The sequence below is a fragment of the Camellia sinensis genome, chromosome 14 (genome assembly GCF_055761805.1).
Source record: "Camellia sinensis isolate YWXY chromosome 14, ASM5576180v1, whole genome shotgun sequence".
Lineage (NCBI taxonomy): Eukaryota > Viridiplantae > Streptophyta > Magnoliopsida > Ericales > Theaceae > Camellia > Camellia sinensis.
In genome coordinates, this window is record NC_138974.1 from 16,834,228 (window position 1) to 16,861,912 (window position 27,685).

General features: G+C 34.5%; 1 protein-coding gene across 8 annotated transcripts; it reads left to right on the forward strand.

Moving 5' to 3' along the window:
• Positions 1-953: 953 nt before the first annotated feature.
• LOC114285270 (uncharacterized) lies at positions 954-27,064 on the forward strand. Of its 8 annotated transcripts, XM_082904135.1 has the most exons (18): positions 1,028-1,107; positions 1,359-1,475; positions 1,587-1,666; positions 1,853-1,987; positions 2,282-2,338; positions 23,175-23,410; positions 23,530-23,693; positions 23,854-23,986; positions 24,106-24,269; positions 24,430-24,562; positions 24,682-24,845; positions 25,006-25,138; positions 25,258-25,421; positions 25,582-25,714; positions 25,834-25,997; positions 26,074-26,290; positions 26,410-26,573; positions 26,650-27,064. In XM_082904135.1, exons 6-16 carry the CDS (start codon positions 23,201-23,203, stop codon positions 26,102-26,104), a joined length of 1,593 nt encoding a protein of 530 aa, XP_082760261.1. In that variant the 5' UTR covers positions 1,028-1,107; positions 1,359-1,475; positions 1,587-1,666; positions 1,853-1,987; positions 2,282-2,338; positions 23,175-23,200; the 3' UTR covers positions 26,105-26,290; positions 26,410-26,573; positions 26,650-27,064. The 8 variants fall into 8 exon arrangements, with proteins under 8 accessions (XP_082760264.1, XP_082760262.1, XP_082760261.1 ...); XM_082904133.1 differs by having other exon boundaries at positions 1,359-1,666; XM_082904137.1 differs by having other exon boundaries at positions 1,359-1,666; positions 23,278-23,410.
• The last annotated feature ends 621 nt before the right edge of the window (positions 27,065-27,685 follow it).

Sequence of the window (27,685 nt, forward strand, 5' to 3'; positions counted from 1 at the left end):
GAAATAATGTAGAGAACAGTTTCTTCTACAATGGTATTATGGAAATAAGAGACCCCAAGGGTCATTAGGCCAAATTGATAAAAAGTTTTCAAGAAAATTATTTTTCCTTTCAATATGAAATGCTAATATATCATTTAATATAACAAGAGTATAAACAGACATACATTAAAAGAAATATGGAAAAGAAATACTTACAACTAGTACTTGAATACTTTTATTATACTGCAACTGGTAAGAGTAGTACCACCATTCACATACTATCATAAGTTATTTATTTATTTATTTATTTTTATATAAAATATTATCTATTTCAATAAAAAAAATACATTGGGTAAATTAAGAATATATTCCTAAGATTTGATTAAAATACGAATCATTCTTATGGTTTTAAAAATTATATTCCATCCCTGAGATTTCTAATTTTATAACAAATCGTTTCTTTGATTAAAAAATTATTAAGTCAATTAACAATTTTTAATAATTTTAGAAACATATTTCAATTAATAATTTAAGTAATTTCATTATTATATACGAAAAAAATTATAAATTTAATTTTTCTTGTTAATTCTGTTAAATAAAAATTCTGATAAAGAGATATTTCAAATTTTTTAAATCATAAAAAATAATTTATACTTTAAGCAAATCTCATAAAGTATATTTATAATTTACCCAAAATACATTAATGATAACATAAAAATTAAATAACATACTAACTATTTCATCTAGAGAGCAATAATAGAGACTACTAAAAGTGGTGATGTTCTAAAATAATCACTAATAATGTGACATCTATTTTTTTTTTTTTTTAAAAAAAAAAAGACACAATGACATTATAACAGTGGATGGAACCACTACCACATCATTTATAGCCGCATTAATTAGTGTTTCCACCCATTTTCCTTCTATCTAGAGCCTTCCTTTTAAATTTCATAACTATTTCGGGATTTTTTTTTGAACCAAAACTATTGCAGATTGAAGCGTTCTCTCTCTCTCTATATATATATATGAGCAAACGAAGTGGATGCTGGGAAACCCTAGCCGCGTACAGAGAATAAAGAGGAGTAGGAGAACCAAAGCAATTGCTGTGAAAACCCCAAGCATTTTCAGGTAATTCCACTTTCTCTCTCCTCTTTCCCTAACCATCCCACCGTAACCCTACAGTATTTGTGAACAATAAAAGCAATAATATGTTATTGTTCTTCCATTTCGCGATCTCAAGAAAAAAAGAGAGGTTTCGTGATCTGCCCAAAATCATCAAAAAGAGTAATCTTTTCCGGTTAATAGTTTTGCCTATCTCATAAGCATACATATATAGTGTCAATGTCTGTATCTGTATGAAGTACCTGTTCTTTTTCTAGGGCAGAGGGGCTGTTGTTGGCAGCCATTGAAATCCGAAGGAACTGAAAGATCAATCAGAAAGAATATTCAGAAACAAGAAGTCACTCACCAATCAGAAAAAATATTCCGAAATTATTGTACATTTTCAATTATATACTTCGGAATTATTTATAAATATTTGATATTTAAATTTTGATTTTTTAAAATTAAATTGGTTCTGTAGTGCTGAATGTTTTACAATTTCTCAGTACTTGATATCAGAGTAGTTTATGGAAGCAATGGATAGAGTGTAACAATGGTGTGCAGCAAGTAATGGAAAACAATAGAGGTAGTGAGAAACAATGTAGGAACTAAGTTTTAATTTTAATTTTTTTTTTTTTAAGACGTGCATTGAGAATTATTGTTTTTTAAAGATGTGTATATAGAAAATCTAGATTGAATTTGTAGTCATTATGGTCATTTGGCTTCATGATAAAATTGTCATAACTTTTATCTTCATTAATTTTGTACACAGAGACAAAAAAAAAAGTGTGGAATAGAATCTCCCGCAATAAACAGAGACTAGATCACATTCTTCATCACTTTGTTTTCATCATTTTAATGGGTTGAGACTCGAAAGGGCCGAGAGACATGCCCCCTCAGTCTTCAGGTAATGTTTCTACTTCATTGTCATTGCTAGACATGTTAACACTTCTTAGGGGTTTACATTCTTTTCTTCAGTTCATCTTTGTCTAGATTCAAGTTCACTATTTGAATTATTTTTTTTGCCGTGCATTATTTTTATTAGAGCATATATATATATATATATGTTTTTTTTTATATATATTAATGAACAAGAACTTTTGGAGTGCAACTGTTTTATTTTCTAATAGGTTTCAATGCTTGGAATCAAGAGTATATAGTTTCTTATATATTTTTTTTCTTTTCATTTGTAATAAAATAGGTTGTTTACTTGGAAGTTTTGATGGCATGAGTGGAGTCGGAAAAAAAATAAAATAAGGTATTCTTTGCTTCTCATTATCCTGTGTGTATTTTCCTTATTTAATTAGATTGTTTTTTATATTATTTTTATTTAATGTTTTGTTTAATTCAATCAATAGTTTCTCTACTCTTATAATAATGTTGCATTTTACTTGGTAATTTGATGAAACTTTTTTATTTGAGAAAAATAAAAGATCTGGTTAACATATTGTGTAGCTCATGTATTAATTTGGTTGGTATTTTCTTATTTTTCCTTTTGTGGTTTTGGTGGTTAACCAACCGTTGGTTCTTGTTCATTTTGGTTTGAAAACCTTTACCAGAAATCATCAGTAGAGTAATTACAATCTAGTGGGGACTTTTTTTAAAAAGCAATAGACGTGCAATGGTTTGTCACTCCATTATATCTACCGTAGCTGCAGAGACCTACCGCGGCCTTTTCATCTTGCATGACAACCCAACATGCCATTTTTTGGGTTGCGCCAAACTATTATAGTTGTGGGTATTTAGCCATTTGATATACTATTTATTTTCTTTGTTTTATTTCTTTATTTATTTTTGTTTTGTTTTATTTTATTTTTCTTTTCTTTTTATATTGAACATTTAAAAAAAAAAAAAAACCGCTTGCACCTAAAGATCCCACAAGATATTGCTGATTGGACAAACTTTTGAGAGCATTACTCTTGATATCGTGGTATGGTACACCGTACACGGGTGCTCGTCTCTTTGATCGAATTGGCATCAGGGCATTGGGATTAACTTTCCTCTCTCTAGTGGGGATTAATGGAATGGTACCTTGCTTTGGTGCCAACATATTACGGCAATTCATTCTCCTCCAAACTATTCCTTATGAAGGGCAAGTAGGGGAGGCGGACCGATTTCGTTTTGACTTTTGTCCCCAATGCAAGGATTAGAGACTTTTAGAGGCTCTCTATAGTTGGAATAGTCGAGATTATGCCATTTGGGTTTTTGAGACAGTTTTTGATCGCCTTGGCGTGCATGAGTATAAAAACCATGTTGGTGTAACTTCAAAATCTAGTTCTAAAAGCACTTATCAAAACTTCACTTTGTATTAATGTACAATAACCTTGCAAATATACATATGCATACACGCACACATCTTAATACCTTCTAAACAATGGTTTTCTCTTCTATTCACATTTATGTCTTTGCATTACAACTTCCAAAGAAGTCCTTGAATCTATCAAGGCATAGGACATTCAAACCACAATTGCTTGATTTGTTGTTGTTTGTGAAATTCTGGGTTTTCTGTCGAAACTCGTTTGTCGATTTGGCCCTAACCAGATTTTTGCTAACAGATTAATAGTAATTGAAGACTTAAAATTTTAGATAATTTTTAATAAAATTTGACTATAACTATTTTTAAAATTTCCATCACATATATAATTTTAGTATGTGAATATATAAATTTGAAGAGTTAACTCATATAATTTTAAAATTATCATACTAACTAATAATATAATATGAGATTTTATTATTATTATTATTATTATTATTATTATTATTATTATTTTAACTTTTAGACTTCCGATCATCCCCAACACTCCTTTAATCCATCATTGATGCACCCATTTAAGAAAAAGATATCTGTAAATAGAAATTTCTAATTAGATGGTGTTGGTGGACCTAAGTGGGTCAACATATGGCTCACCTCGATAGTATGAAATGTTTATTTTTTAAAATTTTGAGAAATAATTATTTATATAAGAATTTAAATTAATTGAATAACTATAACCACATATGATTCTATTAGTTTATTTTCAAAATAATGAATGGTCAATTTTTACAATCATTCAAGTCGTTACACTTTTTTAAAAACAAAATGTAATCCGATTAGTAACTATAATTGTCTAACCAATTTAAATTAGGATAATTACCAACTAATCCCATTAAAGAGACTTAAATACCATTAAGTTCTATTCATTTTTTATTCAGTGATAAATTTATCAGTCTCTCTTATTTTTATGAATAAATTTACAGTGATAAATCTATTCCTCAAGACTTTTGAATAAATAAATCTAATTAATAGAACATACTCGTAAGTGACCCATTTAAATTCTTACATAAATAATTTATTTAGAGAAGAGATAAATTATTGAAATCATCGAGATAGATCTCGCCATTAGTCTACCACGGCCAACAACAATCTCTCACTCTTATAAATATAAATTTCATAAGAGTTTGGTCAAAACATCAATATAATTATTATGTCTAAACATTGTGGGAAAATGTGAATAATTAGATAATTCAGAAGAGAATGGACAATAATTGTGTAATGTAACATAAGTATACGTATGTATATATATATATATATTTATTTCAATACAAAATATTGAAAATAATGTTATAATTTCATTACCTCAACTGGCCGTGTAATTTTTATGAAATAAATACTAGAAATTTTAAAAAATAAAATATAAATAATAAATGGTGGTGATTTGGAGTCGCTGTCACAAAGTGGACCGTCCCGTAACCAAACACTCTTGCTATACCCATAACCAAACAGGCATGATTGGTGCACCTTTATTATACCCATGACTAGAGTTGTAAACGAATCGAGCCGAGGCAAACTTTGTTGAGCTCGAGCTTGGCTCAGTTCGGCTCAGCTCGATAATTTTTTTTAATATTATTTATATTATTTAAATAAAGAAATATTATTTATATTATTTAATATATAAATAATATATTTATTACATAATTTAAATAAAGATAAACAAGCCGAGCTTGGCTCGTTTACTAAACGAGCCTAATATTCGAGCTTGAGCTCAAGCTTGGCTCATTTACTAAACGAACCAAGCCGAGCCGAGCCGAGCCGAGCTTGTTCATGAATAATTCGATTCATTTGCAGCCCTACCCATGACTGGTGCACCTTTACTATACCCATAACCAAACAGGCATGATTGGTGTGTTGGACAATCTTCACTGTATTACGAATAAATTATGTTTGTGTACCTAACAACAAACAGAATAAATAAAGAAAATGAGAGAGATTGTTTGATTTCAAAAATCAAACCAGAATATAAAATAAATAAATAAAAATAGATTTTTATTTTGTTAGAAAAATAAAATCAAAATCAAAATCTAAACCAGGAAAAATAATAAAACAGAAAGTAAATAAATTAATAACCTTATGTATTTATTGAACAAAATTCTGATCAAGTCCAGTATTTAACAGTGTCCTTAAGACAGATTCGTCCTTTGCACGATGCTTTCAGATTGTGGACATCTATCTCTCAGTATAAAATGATCATCTGCGAATAATAGCAGCACTACAAATTATTCACACAACGAACACACTTAGTGTTTACACTCTTTCTCACAGGAAAAATTATGTAGCAAAATGCAGAGTAGGCAGAATTTGGGATGAAAATTGGAGTGAAAATCCAAATGAGGGACTGCCTTTATTTAGGAAAATTCGTGGCTCTTTGATTTGAATTAAACAGGTGCAAAACCTGTTTGAACAAGTATTATACTTGTTCGGTTTGAATGAACAGGTAAGGAACCTGTTGGGTTTAAATTTCAAACAGATATGAATCTGTTTGGTTTAAATTCACACAGATATACATCTGTTCAGGTGGTTTCAAAATTGGAGCCAATTTTGAAATTAATTTCCGAAATTCAAATTCCAAAAAATAATTAGTATTGGGTTGGACAAGCCCAACCTCACACCACGCACTTGCGCCCAAGCTAAGCCCAGCCCCCCCGGACGGACAGACGATCGGGCGGGCTGACGACGCATGTTTATTTTTTGGTCCAATGGGTCTAGCTCAATTTGCTCATAACCTCTCCCTTCTACAAACTTGAGGTGCCCCTTGAGGTCCTCCCTAAGTTACAATCTCATGCCTTATAAACCCACTCAAAACTTGCCTACAAAATCAATGTGGGACAAGCTTTAAATCAAACTTTTAGGAAATTTCACCAAAAATACCATTTCCATGGAGCTCTCTTTGGCTTTAATTTTCCATTTACCCAATAATAGTTTTGAGTAACCAAATATACCACGTGAATCACAATGCGGCATAAAACGCGTTACCATTTAGACCCACCAAATTTGACCTATGGGTTCCACCTAAAAATTAGACCAAAATCAAGGAAAAATCATATTTTCCAAAACCATTTCTAACATGGTGCACATTTACTAAACCCATCACCGGTACCCATAACCAAACAGGCATGATTGGCAGTGGCAGAGCCAGAAAATTAAATTAGGGGGGTACTTATTAATTACAATATTGAAAATTTTTACAAAAATATTTCACACAAGTTTTTACAATTGATTTCGAAAAATATCAAAAAAATAATGTTATTTATAACTAGTGTATCATAGACAATATAATAAAATATGGATATAAGTCTTAAAATAAACTATATAACGTACCGAGTAGCTCCACGTGTCGAGAGACTAATGGGTGCAGAGTTGAGCGCATAAAGTATATAAGCATGGCTGTGCCCCCCATGCTGGAGGGAGAACATCATTTGGTGAGATAAACCAAAAACACTCAACTCTCTCCTCTCTCTCTATCCCTGAGTGTGTGCTAACTTGATCGTCGGAGGGGTTTTCCGGCCACACACTGCCGGGTAGCTCACCGCTGTTGTGTTCGCAGGTCGATCAGACAAACGAGGAGCTTGGACGAAAGGAGTACGAGCTCTGCGGAATATTTGCTCCCCGTACAATTGGCGTCGTCTGTGGGAAAACGATAAACAAAACCTTGTCCTCCAAGCTTTTTTGGTCATCTTTTATGGCGAATCACGACGACATTTCGTTGTTCGCCATTGACGGCATCACACTAGAGTTTGTTCGGTGCAGAGATGGCCTGTCCGCTAGTCTGACGATGGCTTATTTGGAGACCGCACAAGGACTTCCCTGGGATGCGCGAGACAAGCGCGCAAGGAGTTTTAGGCGCTCTATCATTCCAAAAGAGCGTCACCGACGGCGAGATTCACACACTCAACACTTGGAAGACAAGCTGAGAGACCATGATACCATCATCAAGAATATGGCGACGGAGATAAAGGCGGCCATGAGACGCTAGATAAAAGGAAAGGGCGTCGCTGGAGTGGGAAACCACTGTGAGCGCGCCCATTCCTGCCGTTCCAACAGTCCTAATAGACGTCGCACCCCTTCACTCTCCGTCACGAGAAGCCTCAGAGTTGGAGACTACATTGTGCCGGCGATGATATCTCGCACGTAGGATAACAGTTACCACCCCTCATGCCCGACGACGGCGTTGAGATATTCTCGCTTCGACTGTTCGAAAGACTTGAAGGATATGTTGGAGGAGCGCGCTCGCCGGCAGGAGGCACAGAGGGTGCCTGCACTGCAACGGCTGGTCCCTAGAGGGCGAACCAATGAAAAAGTCGCCATACCACAACCACGCTTGGCGGCACACGCGCCACTAGACAGAGAGTTAGCAAGGCTGAGCACCACCCATTTTTCTGGAGAGATCGAGAACACACGGCTCCCCCCCTGGTTCCATCAACCAAAGTTCACACTCTATGACGGAAAGACTGATCCATATATGCACGTAAGCCACTTCCAATAGGTTATGGCTGGGCACAGGGGAAACGATGCGCTCATGTGCCTTGTTTTTCCATTGAGTTTGGGCGAGTTGGGCCTAAAATGGTTCGAAAGGCTGCCGGAGGAGAGCATCGAGGGCTGGCAACAGTTGGCAGAGGCATTTGTCACCAGATTTAAGACAAACATCAAAACGCCCAAGGAAATTGACCATCTCTTGAGAGCAAAGATGGAGCCAGGTGACTCTTTGAAGGTGTATAACACTAAGTATTGGGAGACTTTTAACGAGATCCTTGATTGCCTGACCAACCTTGCAATCACTCAATATAAGCGCGGTCTTCCAGTTGGACATTGACTGAGAGACTCGCTCACATTGAATCAACCGTCGACCATGAAATTACTCATGCAACACATTAATGAGCACATTCGAGTCGAACACGATGCAGCCGCAACTACCGTGACGGCAAGTCCGGTAGTAGAGAACAAGAGAGTAGTGGGAAAGGTTTACGTAGTCAGACAAGATGATGGCCATGCAAACCACCATGGAAGGGTTATAAGGAGTTCGGTTTTTGGAAGACGTCAGTAAGTTGGCCGAGGAAAATGGGCAAAAAACTCACAGAATGTGAATGGTCGATCCATTTCCAAAACATCGAACTCTGCCAATCTAAAGTTTTGTTCTTAGTTCTATTTTTGTAACCCTTTTTTGCCATTGGCGCAATGAAACAAGTAGAATATTTTCTTGAAAATTGTTGTATATTCGCCTCGCCAAGCGGATTTAGTGCGGACCAAGGGGCAACTAACGATCATTTTGACGGAAAGATCAAAATTCATTGCCAAGCGAATTTTGCTCGGCAAGAGGTTTGCTGATGATTTTATCAACTTTAGAATTCCTTGCCGGGTGGATTTTGCTCGGCAAGAGGTTTGTTGATGATTTTATCAACTTTGGAATTCTTTGTCGGATGGATTTTACTCAGCAAGAGGTTTGTTGACGGTTTTAATCAACTTTAGAATTCCTTGCCGAGCTAAATTTGCTCGCCAAGAAGAAAGTCGCCGAGTTGACCTTGCTCACCGACCTTGGAGTTCTTTGCCGAGCTGATCTTGCTTGCCAAGAAGCAAGTCGCCGAGCTGACCTTGCTCGTCAACTTTGGAGTTCCTTGCCGAGCTGATCTTGCTCGCCAAGAAGCAAGTCGCGGAGCGGACCTTGCTCACCGACCTTGGAGTTTTTGCCGAGCTGATCTTGCTCCCCAAAAAACAAGTCGCGGAGCGGACCTTGCTTGCCGACTTTAGAGTTCCTCGCCGAGGTGATTTTGCTCGCCAAGATGTAAGTTGCCGAGCTGACTTTTCTCTCTAATTTTGAAGGTCCTTGCCAAGTTGATTTTGCTCGCCAAGGAAGTTGCTGAGTTGATTTTACTCGCAAAGAAGCAAGTTGCCGAGCTGACTTTGCTTGTCAACTTTGAAGTTTCTAAATCAAGCAAAGTGAACCACTGAGCAAAGAGTCTAGCCGGGCCTTGTAATGGAATCCTAGTCACGCTAGCGCGGACGGAATTAAGGGGCAATTGAGAGGGAGATTTATAATCTGACTTTGGGCCGTGGAAGAAGCCGGAATGGATAGGGCCTAGCACGTATGGGCCGAGCTAATTTGGGCTTGTTTTGAGTGGGTTTCACTCAGTCGTGGCTCAGGCCCCCTGTTTAGGCCAAGCTAACTGGGGTTTCCCTGGAGTTGATCTTGCTCGGTCGAGGCCTAGGCCCGAGGTCCAGGTCCCATGTTTAGACCGAGCTTACTTGGCCAAGATGACCGCCTGCCAACCTGGGTTCCATGGGTCGTACGCATAGCTCGGCGGGGAATGTCTTTTGTTCACCGGCTGACATGCCTCGAACTCGGCTTTGCAGGAATGCTACCGAGCTCGGCCGTTATGGAGCTCGGTGTGTGGAGCACTCAGGCATGTTACGCAGCACGGTCGTGGTAATGTCGCCAGGCTGCCAAGTTCCCGCTAATGTTGTCTGACGGTTTGGTTAGGTGGTGTTCGCTGGATTTGTGCTGACAGATGGGAGAGCAGCTCCACGTGTCGAGAGACTAATGGGTGCAGAGTTGTGAGCGCAGAAAGTATATAAGCATGGCTGCGCCCCCCATGCTGGAGGGAGAACATCATTTGGTGAGATAAACCAAAAACACTCAACTCTCTCCGCTCTCTCTCTCTCTATCCTTGAGTGTGTGCTAACTTGACCGTCGGAGGGGTTTTCCAGCCATACACCGCCGGGTAGCTCATCACTGTTGTGCTCACAGGTCGATTAGACAAACGAGGAGCTTGGACGAAAGGAGTACGAGTTCCGCAGAATATTTGCTCCCCGTACATCGAGTAAATGAAAAATTGAAGTAAAGTAAACTCGATGACAATGGTGTTTTGGTGGATTTATCAGATTAAAAGAAGTAACTTGAGAAACAAAATCATTGGTTTTTTAGAAACGTTGTTGGATGGGTTTTGCTCCACTGTTTCTGAACTTGGTGGGTTTTGTTCCATGACAATGAACTTAAGAGAATTATCAGGTACTCACGTGTGTGTGTGTGTGGGAGAGAGAGAGAGAGAGAGAGAGAGAGAGAGAGAGAGAGAGAGAGAGAGAGGAGGGGGGGCGGGCGGCTGGCGGGTTTTGTTTGCTTTTGTGATTGGATTCAAGTCCCCATTCAACTTTAGAGAATAATTTGGGTTTGATGGATTAATTTTGGGATTGATTTTCATTATTTGAATAGTTACCTTTTAAGATTTGTTAAGTAGTATATTTGTGAAAAAATTTAAAATGATTAGATATCGGTAGTAAAATGGACAATAAATATAATTTTCAGAATAATCATTTATTTTTTGTAACAAAAATGTAATTCGAACATGTAATTATCCATTTTCAATTATTTTAATTTTTTATATGGATATTCTAATCAATGAATCATAAAAAATGAATAATTTAAATTATCGAAATCGATTTCAAAATAAATCCATCAAGCTTAAATCATTCTCTCAAATTAGATTGCCAATTTGTGAGAATTCAAAACCATCAGTTTTCAATGATTTCCTTGGTCTTTGACTTTGATTCACCTTCTGTAGGAGTAAAGTTAGTTATCATCAATGATTTAAAAAAGTACTTCTTCCGTTTTAAAATAATAGTTCGTTTTGAAAAATTTAACTTTTTTGATAGTACAATTATTAAACTTAAAAAAAAATTAATTTTTTAAAATTACCCTTTGATAGTATATTTTTACTTTAAAAAAAATTGATTTTTCAAAATTACTCTTTGATAGTATATTTTTTGAAAAATATCAATGTCATAATTGTACTTTTTATGTTGTTAATAAATTTAAACGGTCAAAATAGGAAATTTATATTATTTTCGTACTTGATTTTTGAAAAGAGACTAATATTTTGGAACAATAAAAAATAGAATAAATGATTAATATTTTGGGACGGAGGGAGTATATTTGTTGAAATTTTTATTTAAGAATAGTTTTTTGGCTTTAAGGTCCTGTTTGGAATGTCCTGAATCAATATTGAGTATTTTATCAACCTAAAATGATTCAAATTAAGTGGTTGTTTGGGATGTACTATATAAATGCACTTTTTGACTTTTTAGCTAAAAAAATAGAGAAAAAAAAAATATATGTATGTTTAGAATAACTTTTTGACTTTTTACGAAAAATGTGTAATAAAAAATATTGTAGTAAAATTAAAATGACCATTTCACCCTTTTGATTTGTTGACTTTTAATTTTTTGACTTTTTAGATAGTTGAATTCATTTTGCCCTAGTGGCTTTCTCCACAAGCTACCTTTGAATAGTATAGGATTTTTAACTTTTTTAATAATTTTTTGATTTTTTATCTTTATTAGCTTATCCCTAGTGTTCAAAAGATCCTAAAAATGAAGGAACTCGACTTAATTTTTATGGATTGGGTCAGTTTAGTTTAGTCTTGTTATAATATGGGTCAATTATGTGTCTAAGGTTCATGCTTAATCGCCTCCATATGTGAGGTTGAGTAGATTATTAGTTCGGCACACTACTAAAAATCGAATTTTTTGCGATGGTCTCAAACGTCGTAAAAGATCCACATGTCGTCGTAGCAAAAGGTTCACATGTCGTCGTAAAAGACTTTTTACGACGGAATAGCGACAAAAAATGGAGGGTAGCGAAAGGGAGCGTGACAAAAAATATTTGCGACGGTTACAAACCGTTGCTTTCTTGTAGCAACAATAAATCAATGATTTTTGCAACGTTATAACTTGACACAAAAAAGTGGGGAAAACATCACTTTTAGCAACGGTTTAGGATGCTGTCACCAAAAACTTTTTTAGAGATGGTAATTGACATCGCAAAAAGTATTATTAGCAACGGTCTTAAATGTTGCAAAAAAATAAAATTAAATCAATAATATATTCGCATCAGTTAAACCGTCACTAAAGATAATATTTGTGACAGGTTAACCCGTTACTAACAAAATGCAAAGAAATAATGATTGCTTTAGCGACGGTTTATTACTGTCACAAAAAAAAAATATTTTCATAAAATAAATATATATATTTCATTAATTTATTCCCTGTACAAATTATTAATATTTTCTAAAATGAAATGCATCCGCATCCACACACATTCACGTTCATAAAATCATATATACGAATAATAATATATATGTACCCTATAACAATACAGTGTCAACCAAACATTCTTTACAAAATTATATAAAACATCCTTCAAAAATATTAATAATTTTTAATAATTTAAAACTCAAATTTGTATCTAAAACAAAAGAAAAGTATCGAGAGTACAAAGAAAAAAAACATAATACACAAACCAACAAAAAATTAAAAAATAACTGGTAAAGTGACAGACAAACCAACAAAAACACCATTAACAACCAGTCTATGTAACTAGTTTTCACCTAATGCACAATATTCAAACACAAACCAATCTCCAGATATCAATACCCCAAGAGAGTTTCCCAACCATTAGCGGATCAAAAATATAAAAAAATAGCATGCATTCGAATTTCTTAAAAATAAAAACATAACATCACAAGGCGTATGTCACATCAAACTCTAACTTTTAAACTTCAAAATTGTAATTGATAAAACTCGGACCAAGTAACTTGCTACTACAAATCTTGATCCCATGTTAAACATCAAAGAAAAAGGTTCACACAACACTAACTATTTTTTAAGAATCAGCAATTGTAACCTCAACCTCAACACCAGTTTCAATAGTGATAGAGGTGATCTGCTTAACCACATTTGAGGAGCTGAAGAGATCAATCACTTGCTTGTGGACACGGAACTCAAATCTATCCCATGTGTTAGTTCATGTCAAAGCAAAAATATTAAGGGTCAATTAGTCCCTTCCTGTCAATGCCAAACTGCAAATTTAATGCAGGTTTGAGTATGTTCAGCTACAGTAAAAACTCCATAAGAATAAATCAAACCAAACCAAACCAAACCAAGCCCTAAGTCCCATCAAATGGGGTCGGCTACATGAATCCTCCTTCTCCACGCGGCCCTATCAAAGGCCATTTCGTTAGTCAAATTAAGTAGATCCATATATCTATTTACAATGTTAGCCAACGTTAATCTAGGCCTACCCCGTCTCCTAACACTCCCCTCTATTGTTACAGCATCGCATCTCTTCACTACTGCCTCTGTTGGTCTCCGTTGAATGTGACCAAACCATCTCAATCGATTCTCTCTGAACTTATCTTTTATCGGTGCTACTCCTACCCATTCCTGAATACACTCATTCCTAATTCTGTTTTGTCTAGTCTTGCCACACATCCACCTTAACATCCTCATCTCAGCCACACTCATCTTATCTACATGTTTCTTGGTTGCCCAACACTCCGTTCCATACAACATCGCTGGTCTAATAGCCATTCTATAGAACTTACCTTTGAGTCTAGTGGATATTCATTTATCGCACAATACCCCAGACGCACTTCTCCACTTACACCATTCCGCTTTAATCCTATAGGCCACATCCGCATCAATCTCCCCCTTTGTTGTGATAATCGACCCTAAATAACGAAAATATTCACTCTTAGGCAATTCTTGGTTCTCAATCTTCACTTCTCTTCTGCTTTCATTATTACTGTTACTAAATTTACACTCCGTGTACTCTGTCTTATTTCTGCTTATCCGGAAACCTTTAGATTCAAGAACTCTTCTCCAAATCTCCAACTTTGTATTAACTCCTCTAGTCTCATCCACTAACACGATATCGTCTGCAAAAAGCATACACCATAGCACGTCATCCTGAATATTTCTCGTCAACTCATCCATAACTAAAACAAAAAGATAAGGGCTTAAGGTAGATCCTTGGTGTAATCTAACAGTAATAGAAAATTCATTTGTCTCTCCAACAGACGATCTAATAGTGGTCACCACTCCTTCATACATGTCCCTAATCACATTAATGTAACCTTTTGTTACCCTTTTTTTCTCTAACACCCATCATATTATATCTCGGGACACTCTATCATATGTTTTCTCAAGGTCAATAAACACCATTTGAATGTCTCTTTTCTTTTCTCTATACTTTTCTATTACTCTTCTCAAAAGATAAATCGCTTCCATTGTTGACCTGCCGGGTATAAACCCAAATTGATTCTCTGACACCTCTGTTATATCTCGCAATCGGCGTTCCATCACCCTCTCCCACACTTTCATTATATGACACATTGGCTTGATTCCTCTATAGTTGTTCCAATTCTGGACATCTCCTTTGTTCTTATATATTGGCACTAAAATACTCTTCCTCCATTCATATAGCATGTTCCTAGTCAATAAAATTTTGCTAAACAATCTAGTCAATCAAGCAACCTCTTTTTTACCCAAGCACTTCCAAGCTTCAATAGAGATATCATCGGGTCCTAAAGCCTTATTTGATTTCATCTTCTTAAGTGCAATCTCCATTTCAAAGTTCCTAATCCTGCGATAAAACCTAGTCTTGGTTTATCGTATTACTAGCCATTTCTTCCCCTACTGTCGTACCTTCATATTCCTCATTTAATAGTTTTTCAAAATAGTTCTTCCATCTTTCCTTCACCAATACCTTAGAATCCTCACTCTTGATGCATCTAACTTGATTAAAATCTCTTGTTTTCCTTTCTCGTATCTTGGCAAGTTTGTATACTCTCTTCTCTCCTTTACTATCTAGTCTAGTATATAGGTCATCATAAGCTTTCAACTTAGCCTCTCTCACTACTTTTTTGACTGACTTACTAGCCAATCTATAGCTCTTAAGGTTTTCCTCAGTTCTATCCTTTTGCCACTTTTTAAAGCACTCATTTTTTGCCTTAACTACCGCTTGAACCTCTTCCCTCCACCAAGTTTCCCTGGCGTTGGGTCCTGTCCCTTTCGACTCTCCAAGCACTTTCCTTGAGATTCTCTTCATACAATTAGCCATCGAGTTCCATATAGTGTTAGCATCATCTTCCAAGTCCCAAGTACCTTCCTTATCCATTCTATTCTTAAATATTTCTAATTTATCCCTTTTTAGGTCCCACCATCTCGTCCTACGACGCCCACCATCCTTCCTATCTTGGTATTGCCCTCTAAAACATAAATTTAGTACCAAAATCCTATGTTGAGAGGTCAGGCTCACTCTAGGAATCACCTTACAATCATTGCATTTTAGGCGGTCCACTTTTCTCACTAAGAAATAATCTATTTAGCTCTTAACTGACCTACTCTTAAAAGTTATCAAATGCTTCTCCCTCTTCTTATACATAGTATTGGCCACCACCATGTCAGAAGCCAACGCAAAATCTAAGATACTCTCTCCAGCCTCATTTTTGTCACCAAAACCGTATCCACCATGCACTCTTTCATAGCCTAGTTTATCTATGCCTACATGGCCATTAAAATCTCTACTTATAACCAGGTTTTCTCCTACAGGCATCTCCTGTAAGATCTCATCCATTTGCTCCCAAAAATCCTTGTTAGTCTGATCATCTAATCCTACTTGAGGGGCGTATGCAGTAATAACGTTTACTATATTCCCTCCAATAACTAGTTTAACTAACATAATCCTATCCCCTTTCCTAATGACCGCCAGTACATTCTCCACCAGACCCTTGACAATTATGATTCCTACCACATTCCTGCGTCTGTCGTTACCACTATAATACAGTTTAAAACCAGTATCCTTAATTTCTCTAGCTTTCTCACCCGTCCACTTAGTTTCTTGTACGCAAGCTATACTAACTCTCCTCCTAATCATAACATCTATCAATTCAATCGTCTTATCAGTTAAGGTTCCTATATTCCAAGTGGCTACCCTAAACCTGTAGTTTTGGACTAGCTTCTTTACCCGCGCTCGTCCAAAAAAACGCGGAAACCTTTGCCCGTTTTTCACCGCACCCAAGCGTCGATGCAGCGCCCCTTGCTCACTTTTTGAAACACCAGGAGACAAGCGCAACGCGTTACTTGAGGGTAACGACCTAACATTTAAACGATTCAAAGTAGGAAAATACTCTATAAGAATGTTGAAATAAAATACTAAAAATTTAACTAGACACTAATGGATATGGATTATTTCATGTTTTGACCTTCCAAGAGAAAACTTTGGAGAACATTCAAGTCTAATGACAATAATTAAAGTTTTTTAACCAAACTCATGTTATTTAAAAACAAAATTTTGAAACCCAAGCAAATTTGAACGATTTTTTCAAATTCTGAAATTCACACATAATAATCGCTACTGGAATGCAGCCAGCAGGCAAAAAGCACCACTGAAAAATATGCCATGTAAAACGAAGAAACTTCATACAATCTTGTAAAAAGTTCTATGACTCCAATTGAAAGATTCAAATTAATTAACTAACATTAAAAACCAATTTTTATAGGAAACCATTTGGGCATTGTTACTTCAGTAAGGCACTCAAATTGTGCCACATGAACAATACAATAGTCATAGTGGTGATGTGTTGTCAACATAATCTACTAGCAAGACTTAAGAGTTGCTATTTGGGTGCAGTTGAGTAATTTTAAAACCAGATTAGACTAAACAGGTAATACATTGCACGAGTCCATCCACAAGTCACAGTGCAAAAGGTTTACACTACATGAAAGTTTATTATGTAGCTATATATTGAGGTGCCCTGTTTTATGAGTTAAAGCAGTCCACAAAGCAATAATCATTGAGTGTGTGTTTAATGGAGTTCAACCCCAGTTTGATGTGTTGTGTGAGTTGATCAAGTGAAGGTTGATATCATTTTCCCTAGTGTGTATACAGTGGTGGTTAGGTACAAGTAGCCAACAGAGAAAAAACAGAGCAAGTCCCAACTCCATCTAAAGCCCGAGGACTCCAACTGCTGGTAAATGGCACAATGTAAATATAGTGGTCATCAAATTACCATAATATGATGTTAAATTCTGGAGGATTAAAAATAGAAAGGATTCCCAAAAATGAAATCAATTCCAATTACTCTAGGTTCTAAATGTTAACAAAATCCATATCAAATACTACACCTTCAGTTCAGCAAGGAATTCCTTTGAAGCTTGCATATCCATATTCTTGATACGCATCAGAAATCAACACAACACTCTTAAAGAGCGATAACTTATGCTTGCCAATCTATGTGCAAATAATATTCACAAAAACTACTTGCATTACATGATCAAAGTGCATGATGTATATGTGAAAGTGAAGAGATATTACAATAGGCAATCAAGAGATTCATAACTTTTGACCACAAGAGATGTTAAAGAATATGAACAATTCAAGCTACATGTTACGAGAAAAGATCAAGTGCTAACAGAACTACTTGTCAATTTTTTTTTTTTTTTGGGGGGTCACATTCATGTGTCACTAAGGCTGCTAATAAGGCTGCAAATGTGAACTGATGTAAGGCTTGTAAGATTAAAGCTGAAGCTGAGGTCTCTAGAAGCATAGGAACAGGGATGACGACCATTGAAAGAAAATGGTAAGTTGCTGTAGAGCTCTCATAATAATCCATCAGCAACCAATCTTCCTTTAGTTCACCACCATGGTAGCATAGGACAATGGGCCCAAAGACAAGCAACTGCTTAGAGTACCCTGCAGATGCAGGGTACGTGTATGTGTTTTTGTAACTTCGATGGCATTGTATCAGTACATTTTCTAGTGTTGGAGATTGTCTTTTTAGTACAAAACCCCAATTGGCAGATAATTTAGAGGAAAAAAAACATACAAAAACTACAATGATGGAAGTTATGTCATATTTACATGTAGTACAACTCATATTAAGAAAATGCAGATTAAATAAAAAAAAAAATTGGTATATGGATCTAATATTACCGTTTATCCAGCTGTTAAACATGATACAAAAGCATTTTATTATGAAGAAATTAGATATAATAATAAGTAAAAATTAGGCCTCAATATTGATGTTGATATTGATATTGTCCATGGTTTGAATTAATATGAACACCGAAATTGCTTAAGAGGTTGACACACCACGGCTATGTAGCGAAGAAACCGCTCATTTTAAAGGAAAAATAAAATCATAGGGAGTACCTTCTAATTTGAAACAAAAAAAGATATATTACATAACCATTTCATGACATCAATTGATAAAAGCATTGGTTAACAAAAAAAAAAGTTGATGAAATTGCTTATCAAATCAATTGACAAATATGAAAGAAAGCATACCCACAAAAACACAAAAGCATGAGAGAGAGTATCCAAATGGAACTTAATTTAAAGTAGTAAAATTGGGAATAAAGGATAAAGGAGAAACTTACTGGAAGGCGCAGTTGGAATAGAGAAAACTCACAGCTCTCAACCTTGGTCCTTGATGGACTTTGGGGGCCTACATCTCCAAAAATAAAATTAAAAACATCACATAGAGAGAGTGGAAGTTTTAAATTTTTAATCTTAGAGGCAAATGAAAGTTTCAAATGATCTTAATAAATTTGTGCCTATGTTATTCCAAAGAGTAGAAAATATAAGTAAGCAAGCTCCATTATCCATTATCCAAAATCAACTTCCTAAAAATTGCCTACTAAAAATAATATCCAACTCCCACTGTTTGCATTACCCATTTGAATATACCCTCTATTTTTGCTAAACTTACCACCACACTACATTTTGGAAAGGTTGTTTAGTCATTTACTTGGTCCGTTATAATAGATTCACTCACTATTTGAACAACAAAAAAGTAGAATTATATAAACAACTGGTTTAACCAAAAGAAAATAAACTATTTTAATTAAGGCTTTTACCTAACATGGTGTATGCATGATGACACAAAATATAGAGGGGGAAAGAGACAAATTTTAATTGTGGCAATATTCTTGGTTGTGAGAAGTAAATGAGAAACAATTTACACTGTAAATGAGAAACAAATTACATAATGTAAATGAGAAACACAATCAAACCTTTCTCGGTCATCACAGCCAAGGACTGGTAGTAATTCTCCTACTGTCCATTTCAGAACCCCCTATATCTGATCCAGAAACTCAGGTCATAGAAGGCCAACATAAACTCAGTTCATGAGATGATGTTCAAGCTCAAAGGGTGACTTGACTAGAACCCAAGTCTCTATTCCATCTCTAACAAGCTTTGCTGACAGAGCTAGAGACATTTTCTAGTACATGTTCTATTTATGTTTTGGTAGTAATAGGCACATTATATTCCAAAAAGCTTGTAGTTACCAAATTTCAAGGTGGTCATAACACCACTTAAGGTTGAGATACTTATGAATGAAGAGCCATGATGCAGATAAATCTACTTGTTGAGTAAATTCATTTAAACAAGTCCATAAACAAAATTTGTTGTCATGTTTGATCATGTAATAGCATAACATCATGCAAACACAAAGTTTCGTACAAAAAGAGTTGTAGAGAATTATTACAAATTGGTCCAGTTCTTAATAATTTCCCCCAAATATAGACTTTTCCATTAAGTTTGCTTAATATTTTGGTAAAATCTGAGCGATCACATGTCATACCTTGACATTGATTGCTCAAGGAGAGACTGTAATATACTAGTATGAATATGCTACAATAAATTTATTAATTCAGAAATAGTTTTTTGGATGTGAACACTTTAAAAGAATGTTATGCTGTATTAAGAATTTTATGGTTTTTTTTTTTATTACAATATTAGAGATTTGAGAGTCCATTCTGTCAGTATAAGTAGATGAGTGCAGACTTCCTTAATTGTATTTAGATATCTGATACCCTAATTGAAGATTTGAGGAAGTAAGGAGTGGTATGAAGCATTAGATCAACATTTTAATTGGCTGCTTCAATATAAGATCAGCCCATATTTTTGCAGATGGGGTGACAGCATGCGTGTTCAGTAATTAGATCAACGGCCTTAACCGATCATTCACCAAAAAGAACAAAAAGGAAAGGAGACTAATATCTTGAAAATTGAATCCCCCTTCCACTCACCCACCCACCCACCCACCCAACAAAAGAAATAGTATTCAGGACGAATTTTCAATCAGTAGATTACAACGAGAAAGAAATAGTTTCCATACTCCTATTTCTGAAAACACGGGCTTTGATAATTCAAATTTTAATCTCTTTTGTAAACATTCTGTTCCTGAGTCTCATGCTGATGGGGCCATTGGATTACCCCCTAAAAAATTACACTCTAATGTTGCATATGTTAGACACCCAACGAAAACCCAAATAAAAATTTTGAGGCATTTTGGAGACCCATTTTAAAAAAAAAATGTAGAGACATGTGAGGCATTTTACAGAACTTAGTGTATGCATACAAAGAGACACACACAGCAAAAATGCCCAAAAAGAAAAATCGACAAAAAAATAAACAAACAATGAACTAAGAAACGCTAGCTATGCCAAGGAAAGGGAGGAAAAATTTGAAGAGGATACCAATCTTGATGGCGCTTTCTCTTTCTCGCTGGTTGTGTCGACCGGTCTACCTTGTATTTGATCAAATAGTGCACTCGAATTTCAACAAAGTTGCCATAGGTAAAACCAAGAAGAGAGAGAGAGAGAGTGGAGGACGTCTGTGAAAGATAGGGGGAGGTGTGATTGGTATTCATGAGCAGGAATCCAAAGAGGCAGGCAATGTTATATATTTGGCCCTTAGATTTTGATATTGATCTGAATAGTTGGTTATAAATGTATTTCTAAGACAATTTCTTATCACTTAGGATAAGGTAATGTTAGGAATACCAAATTTTATATTAAATAAATGATTAAATGTGGCTCCGTAATTTTATAGACCTCACATTTATGTGAGGCATTTAATCATTTGTTTGGTAGAAAATTTGGTACCTATAGTATTTTTCCTTAGGACAAATTCAAAAACCCTCAAGCCTAATTATATAAATATAAAAATAAAATTAAAAATATATACACAATCACACTTATACAGAAACTGTGATTAAAAAAAATATATAATCACACTTGGATGTTGAGATTAAAAATAAATATTATCTCACTCAACTAAATTAACTATGATTGAAATATTATTTAATTTTTTTTAATTACACTTATAATAAAAGTGAGATATTTTTAATTTTTCTTGTGCGATCTTTAAGCATTATTGTAGTAGTGTGAATAATCAAAACTTATTGGACTTCCAAATGTAAAGTAGTCTTGCAACATCAATTACCAAAGTTTAGAGATGAGAGGGAAAGGGGGTGGGGGTGGGGGTGGGGGTGGCGGTGGGGGTTGGAGGGGGAGGGCGTGTGGGTAATTAAGGATTAAGTTTTTGCGACAGGTTTAAGGACTGTCACTAATGAGTAAAAAAAAAAATCTTTTGCGATGGATTAACAAACGGCGTCGCAAAAAAAAAAAAAAACGATGGGCAACGTACTGTCGTGTACAATATTACTTTTTGGCACAGTCTTGAATTTTCCGTCTCTAATAGTGATATTTAGTCGGTGTCTTTTTTGCGAAAATCAAATGTCGTCGGCAAAAAAATAAGTTCGCGACAATTTTTTAAGCTTTTTGTGATTTTTAAACCGTCACTAAAAGTTCTGTGTCTAAAGCCTCCTTTTCTAGTATTCAATCCATTGAGGCTGGATTGGTTTTTCGATTAGGGGTTCGTTTAGGAAGTGTTTTTCTAGTGATTTTTTGGGTTTTGATTAAAATATGTTGTAAAAGTATAAAAGGTGTTTGAGAATAACTTTTTCAATTTTTATTAAAAAAATGTGCGAAAAGTAAAAAACATAGAATGGTAACTTATTGTTGATTTGTCCTAAAACAATTTTTTGATTTATGTTGCAAGTAGGGTTTTGTTGTTTTCCTCTTCTTTTGACAGATTTTTGATGAATTTGAGTGTGAGTTTTACAACTTAATTTTTTTAGTGATTTTTTATTTTTAACTTTTTTATGCAATGAGAAATGTTAGTATATTTGCAATAATTTTTGGGTAGTATATTTGCAATAATTTTTTGGTTGTATAGATAGTTGTGAGGGGAAAAAAAATTTGATAACAGTATCCCCTTCTATCCCCTCTTCATTTCATTGGGCCACCTTTAGATCTAATAAAAAAGCGGTTGGGTTTAGTTTTCCTAATGTGTTTTCCTTCAATAAATTCCCTTTTTATCTGAAGAGGTTGCTAAATTTTGTTTCAATTTTCAGTATAAAACTTGTTTCAATGTGTTTAAAAAAGTTCAGTTTAGTCTTAGAGTTTCTATTTGTTAAACTTGTAATTATTTAGGAAAGATTGTTATATTGATTTTTGTAATTGAATTTGCTACCATGTATATTTCAGTGTGACATTATTAAATCTAAATTACTATGGCATCACTAATGATGAGGTGGCCAATGAAATGAAAGGGGCATAAGCAGGGGATGCAGTGTGGCCACTGTTGTGAGCGTAATAGGGCTCACTTTGGGTTACTCCTTAATAATCCGAACCGTTTATTTCTTAGGGTACGTCGAGTAGAACATTCTTGAAAAAAATCAAATTGATTGGACATTAATCGACTTATGTTTAGGGCAAATTTGTATCTACAAAAATAAACGCTTGGTGTATTTTTTAGTATAAAAGTGAATATAAATTTGTTCTGATTAGGAGGCTATCGATATCTGATCGACTTAATTTTTTATGAGAATGTACTAATTGATGTACACTAAAAAATGAGTGATTTGGATCATTTAGATGGGACCTGAAGTGAGCCTTATTACATCTCACAACAGTGGCTGCTATGCAAAGGGCAGAGCAACCACACTGCATCCCAGGGGCTCATTGCTCTCATATTTGATTTGCTTTCCTGTTGCCCTTTCATTCTCTCATGCTCCAATAATTAATGCTTGTTATGTTTTTGTCTCAATGCTCATTCCTTCATTTTTTATTATTTTATTTTATTTTTTTGTTGTAGGTCCGTGGTGTTGGTTTGAGGATCCCATGATCGGGGATTCGGAGATCATGGGGAATGTCCAGAAAAAAGGAATCACATTTGACGGTTTTGTTGAACTTGCTAGGAAACATGTCGACATTGAAGCATTCAAGGCTCAACATAGCTCTTTAGAGCAATTTACAAACTGTGTGATCCAAACGACTTCAACAGAAGAGTTGTATATGATTCTGTCCTACTCTAGGAAGACGGTCAATCAGGTAATTTATTGATTTATTTTGTTTTAGATTTGAATATTGATTTAATTATTTTTATGATATTATGACTTTTGTTATAATATAGTAAATTAAATTTATTATTATTATTTTTTGAAATTTAGACGGGTGATGGTCATTTTTCACCAATGGCTGCATATCACAAGGACAGAGACATGCTTTTGATATTGGATGTTGCCCGCTACAAGTACCCTTTTCATTGGTTGCCGCGGATGACGGTTTGGGATGCCATGAACAAAATCGACAAAGAAACCGATGAAACACGAGGGTGAGAATTTACAATTTTATATACTATTTAACTCTATAATTTTGAATTTTAATTTTTCATTGTTTGATTATATCAGGTTTATGATGGTGAGGAAGAAAATCTCATGAGCCATAGTCCAGAAAAAAGGAATCACATTTGACGGTTTTGTTGAACTTGCTAGGAAACATGTCGACATTGAAGCATTCAAGGCTCAACATAGCTCTTTAGAGCAATTTACAAACTGTGTGATCCAAACGACTTCAACAGAAGAGTTGTATATGATTCTGTCCTACTCTAGGAAGACAGTCAATCAGGTAATTTATTGATTTATTTTGTTTTAGATTTGAATATTGATTTAATTATTTTTATGATATTATGACTTTTGTTATAATATAGTAAATTAAATTTATTATTATTATTTTTTGAAATTTAGACAGGTGATGGTCATTTTTCACCAATGGTTGCATATCACAAGGGCAGAGACATGCTTTTGATATTGGATGTTGCCCGCTACAAGTACCCTTTTCATTGGTTGCCGCGGATGACGGTTTGGGATGCCATGAACAAAATCGACAAAGAAACCGATGAAACACGAGGGTGAGAATTTACAATTTTATATACTATTTAACTCTATAATTTTGAATTTTAATTTTTCATTGTTTGATTATATCAGGTTTATGATGGTGAGGAAGAAAATCTCATGAGCCATAGTCCAGAAAAAAGGAATCACATTTGACGGTTTTGTTGAACTTGCTAGGAAACATGTCGACATTGAAGCATTCAAGGCTCAACATAGCTCTTTAGAGCAATTTACAAACTGTGTGATCCAAACAACTTCAACAGAAGAGTTGTATATGATTCTGTCCTACTCTAGGAAGACAGTCAATCAGGTAATTTATTGATTTATTTTGTTTTAGATTTGAATATTGATTTAATTATTTTTATGATATTATGACTTTTGTTATAATATAGTAAATTAAATTTATTATTATTATTTTTTGAAATTTAGACAGGTGATGGTCATTTTTCACCAATGGCTGCATATCACAAGGGCAGAGACATGCTTTTGATATTGGATGTTGCCCGCTACAAGTACCCTTTTCATTGGTTGCCGCGGATGACGGTTTGGGATGCCATGAACAAAATCGACAAAGAAACCGATGAAACACGAGGGTGAGAATTTACAATTTTATATACTATTTAACTCTATAATTTTGAATTTTAATTTTTCATTGTTTGATTATATCAGGTTTATGATGGTGAGGAAGAAAATCTCATGAGCCATAGTCCAGAAAAAAGGAATCACATTTGACGGTTTTGTTGAACTTGCTAGGAAACATGTCGACATTGAAGCATTCAAGGCTCAACATAGCTCTTTAGAGCAATTTACAAACTGTGTGATCCAAACGACTTCAACAGAAGAGTTGTATATGATTCTGTCCTACTCTAGGAAGACGGTCAATCAGGTAATTTATTGATTTATTTTGTTTTAGATTTGAATATTGATTTAATTATTTTTATGATATTATGACTTTTGTTATAATATAGTAAATTAAATTTATTATTATTATTTTTTGAAATTTAGACGGGTGATGGTCATTTTTCACCAATGGCTGCATATCACAAGGACAGAGACATGCTTTTGATATTGGATGTTGCCCGCTACAAGTACCCTTTTCATTGGTTGCCGCGGATGACGGTTTGGGATGCCATGAACAAAATCGACAAAGAAACCGATGAAACACGAGGGTGAGAATTTACAATTTTATATACTATTTAACTCTATAATTTTGAATTTTAATTTTTCATTGTTTGATTATATCAGGTTTATGATGGTGAGGAAGAAAATCTCATGAGCCATAGTCCAGAAAAAAGGAATCACATTTGACGGTTTTGTTGAACTTGCTAGGAAACATGTCGACATTGAAGCATTCAAGGCTCAACATAGCTCTTTAGAGCAATTTACAAACTGTGTGATCCAAACGATTTCAACAGAAGAGTTGTATATGATTCTGTCCTACTCTAGGAAGACAGTCAATCAGGTAATTTATTGATTTATTTTGTTTTAGATTTGAATATTGATTTAATTATTTTTATGATATTATGACTTTTGTTATAATATAGTAAATTAAATTTATTATTATTATTTTTTGAAATTTAGACAGGTGATGGTCATTTTTCACCAATGGCTGCATATCACAAGGGCAGAGACATGCTTTTGATATTGGATGTTGCCCGCTACAAGTACCCTTTTCATTGGTTGCCGCGGATGACGGTTTGGGATGCCATGAACAAAATCGACAAAGAAACCGATGAAACACGATGGTGAGAATTTACAATTTTATATACTATTTAACTCTATAATTTTGAATTTTAATTTTTCATTGTTTGATTATATCAGGTTTATGATGGTGAGGAAGAAAATCTCATGAGCCATAGTCCAGAAAAAAGGAATCACATTTGACGGTTTTGTTGAACTTGCTAGGAAACATGTCGACATTGAAGCATTCAAGGCTCAACATAGCTCTTTAGAGCAATTTACAAACTGTGTGATCCAAACGACTTCAACAGAAGAGTTGTATATGATTCTGTCCTACTCTAGGAAGACGATCAATCAGGTAATTTATTGATTTATTTTGTTTTAGATTTGAATATTGATTTAATTATTTTTATGATATTATGACTTTTGTTATAATATAGTAAATTAAATTTATTATTATTATTTTTTGAAATTTAGACGGGTGATGGTCATTTTTCACCAATGGCTGCATATCACAAGGGCAGAGACATGCTTTTGATATTGGATGTTGCCCGCTACAAGTACCCTTTTCATTGGTTGCCGCGGATGATGGTTTGGGATGCCATGAACAAAATCGACAAAGAAACTGATGAAACACGAGGGTGAGAATTTACAATTTTATATACTATTTAACTCTATAATTTTGAATTTTAATTTTTCATTGTTTGATTATATCAGGTTTATGATGGTGAGGAGGAAAATCTCATGAGCCATAGCCATGCAGAGGTTGATGAAAAGTTTAGAAGTGATACTAGATATATATATATATATATATACTAGCGGTTGGCACATGCAATGCGTGTACAATTCAAATAAGTGAAAATAAAATAAAATATTTATTATATATAGTATGCTACTCAAGGGGTAAGAGACTTCTTCACTTGACATAAGTTCAAGGTTCAAGTCCCTTTCTCTCATCTATCTATTTTTTTTTTTTAAATAAAAAAGTGGACACATTGTAGCATAAAAAACCAAGGCTTTAAGACACCATAAAAAGTGTTCATTTTATATATAGTATAGATATCTATTGTTTGTTGGTATTTTGAAATTGTTAAATGGTATATAGTTAAGATTTTGTTCTGTTAGGTCTAAAGTATGTGTTCATATTTTGGGGAGATATATGTTTATTGGATGTTTATGTTTATTAGATTCGGGTGATTCAGTACTCCTAAAGTATGAATACGTGGTGCTCTATAAGGTTTTGATTGGTAGAGAGACATAAGGACTCATAATTTATGTTGTGGATAAAGAACAACATGAGATTAAGTAATTGGTGATTTACTTGGAGTATGACCACATGTATTCCGGGAGTATTGAATAATCTCCCATTAGATTCACTATTCTCGATTGCTTGTTTTCCCTAAAATATGAATACGTGGTGCTCTATAAGGTTTTGATTGGTAGAGAGACATAAGGGCTCATAATTTATGTTGAGTATAAAGAACAACATGAGATTAAGTAATTGGTGATTTACTTGGAGTATGACCACATGTATTTCGGGAGTATTGAATAATTTCTCATTAGATTCACTATTCTCGATTGCTTGTTTTCATTTTCTCCTTCGTTTGGGTTGGATGTGTGCATATATTTGGGTAGTCTTTTTATGTTTATTTAAATTTTTTTTTTACTGTTATATTTGTCTTATTTGTTTCAAAACACATATATACCGTTCTTTGTAGTTGAGAGACACATCATATATATTATCTATACATTT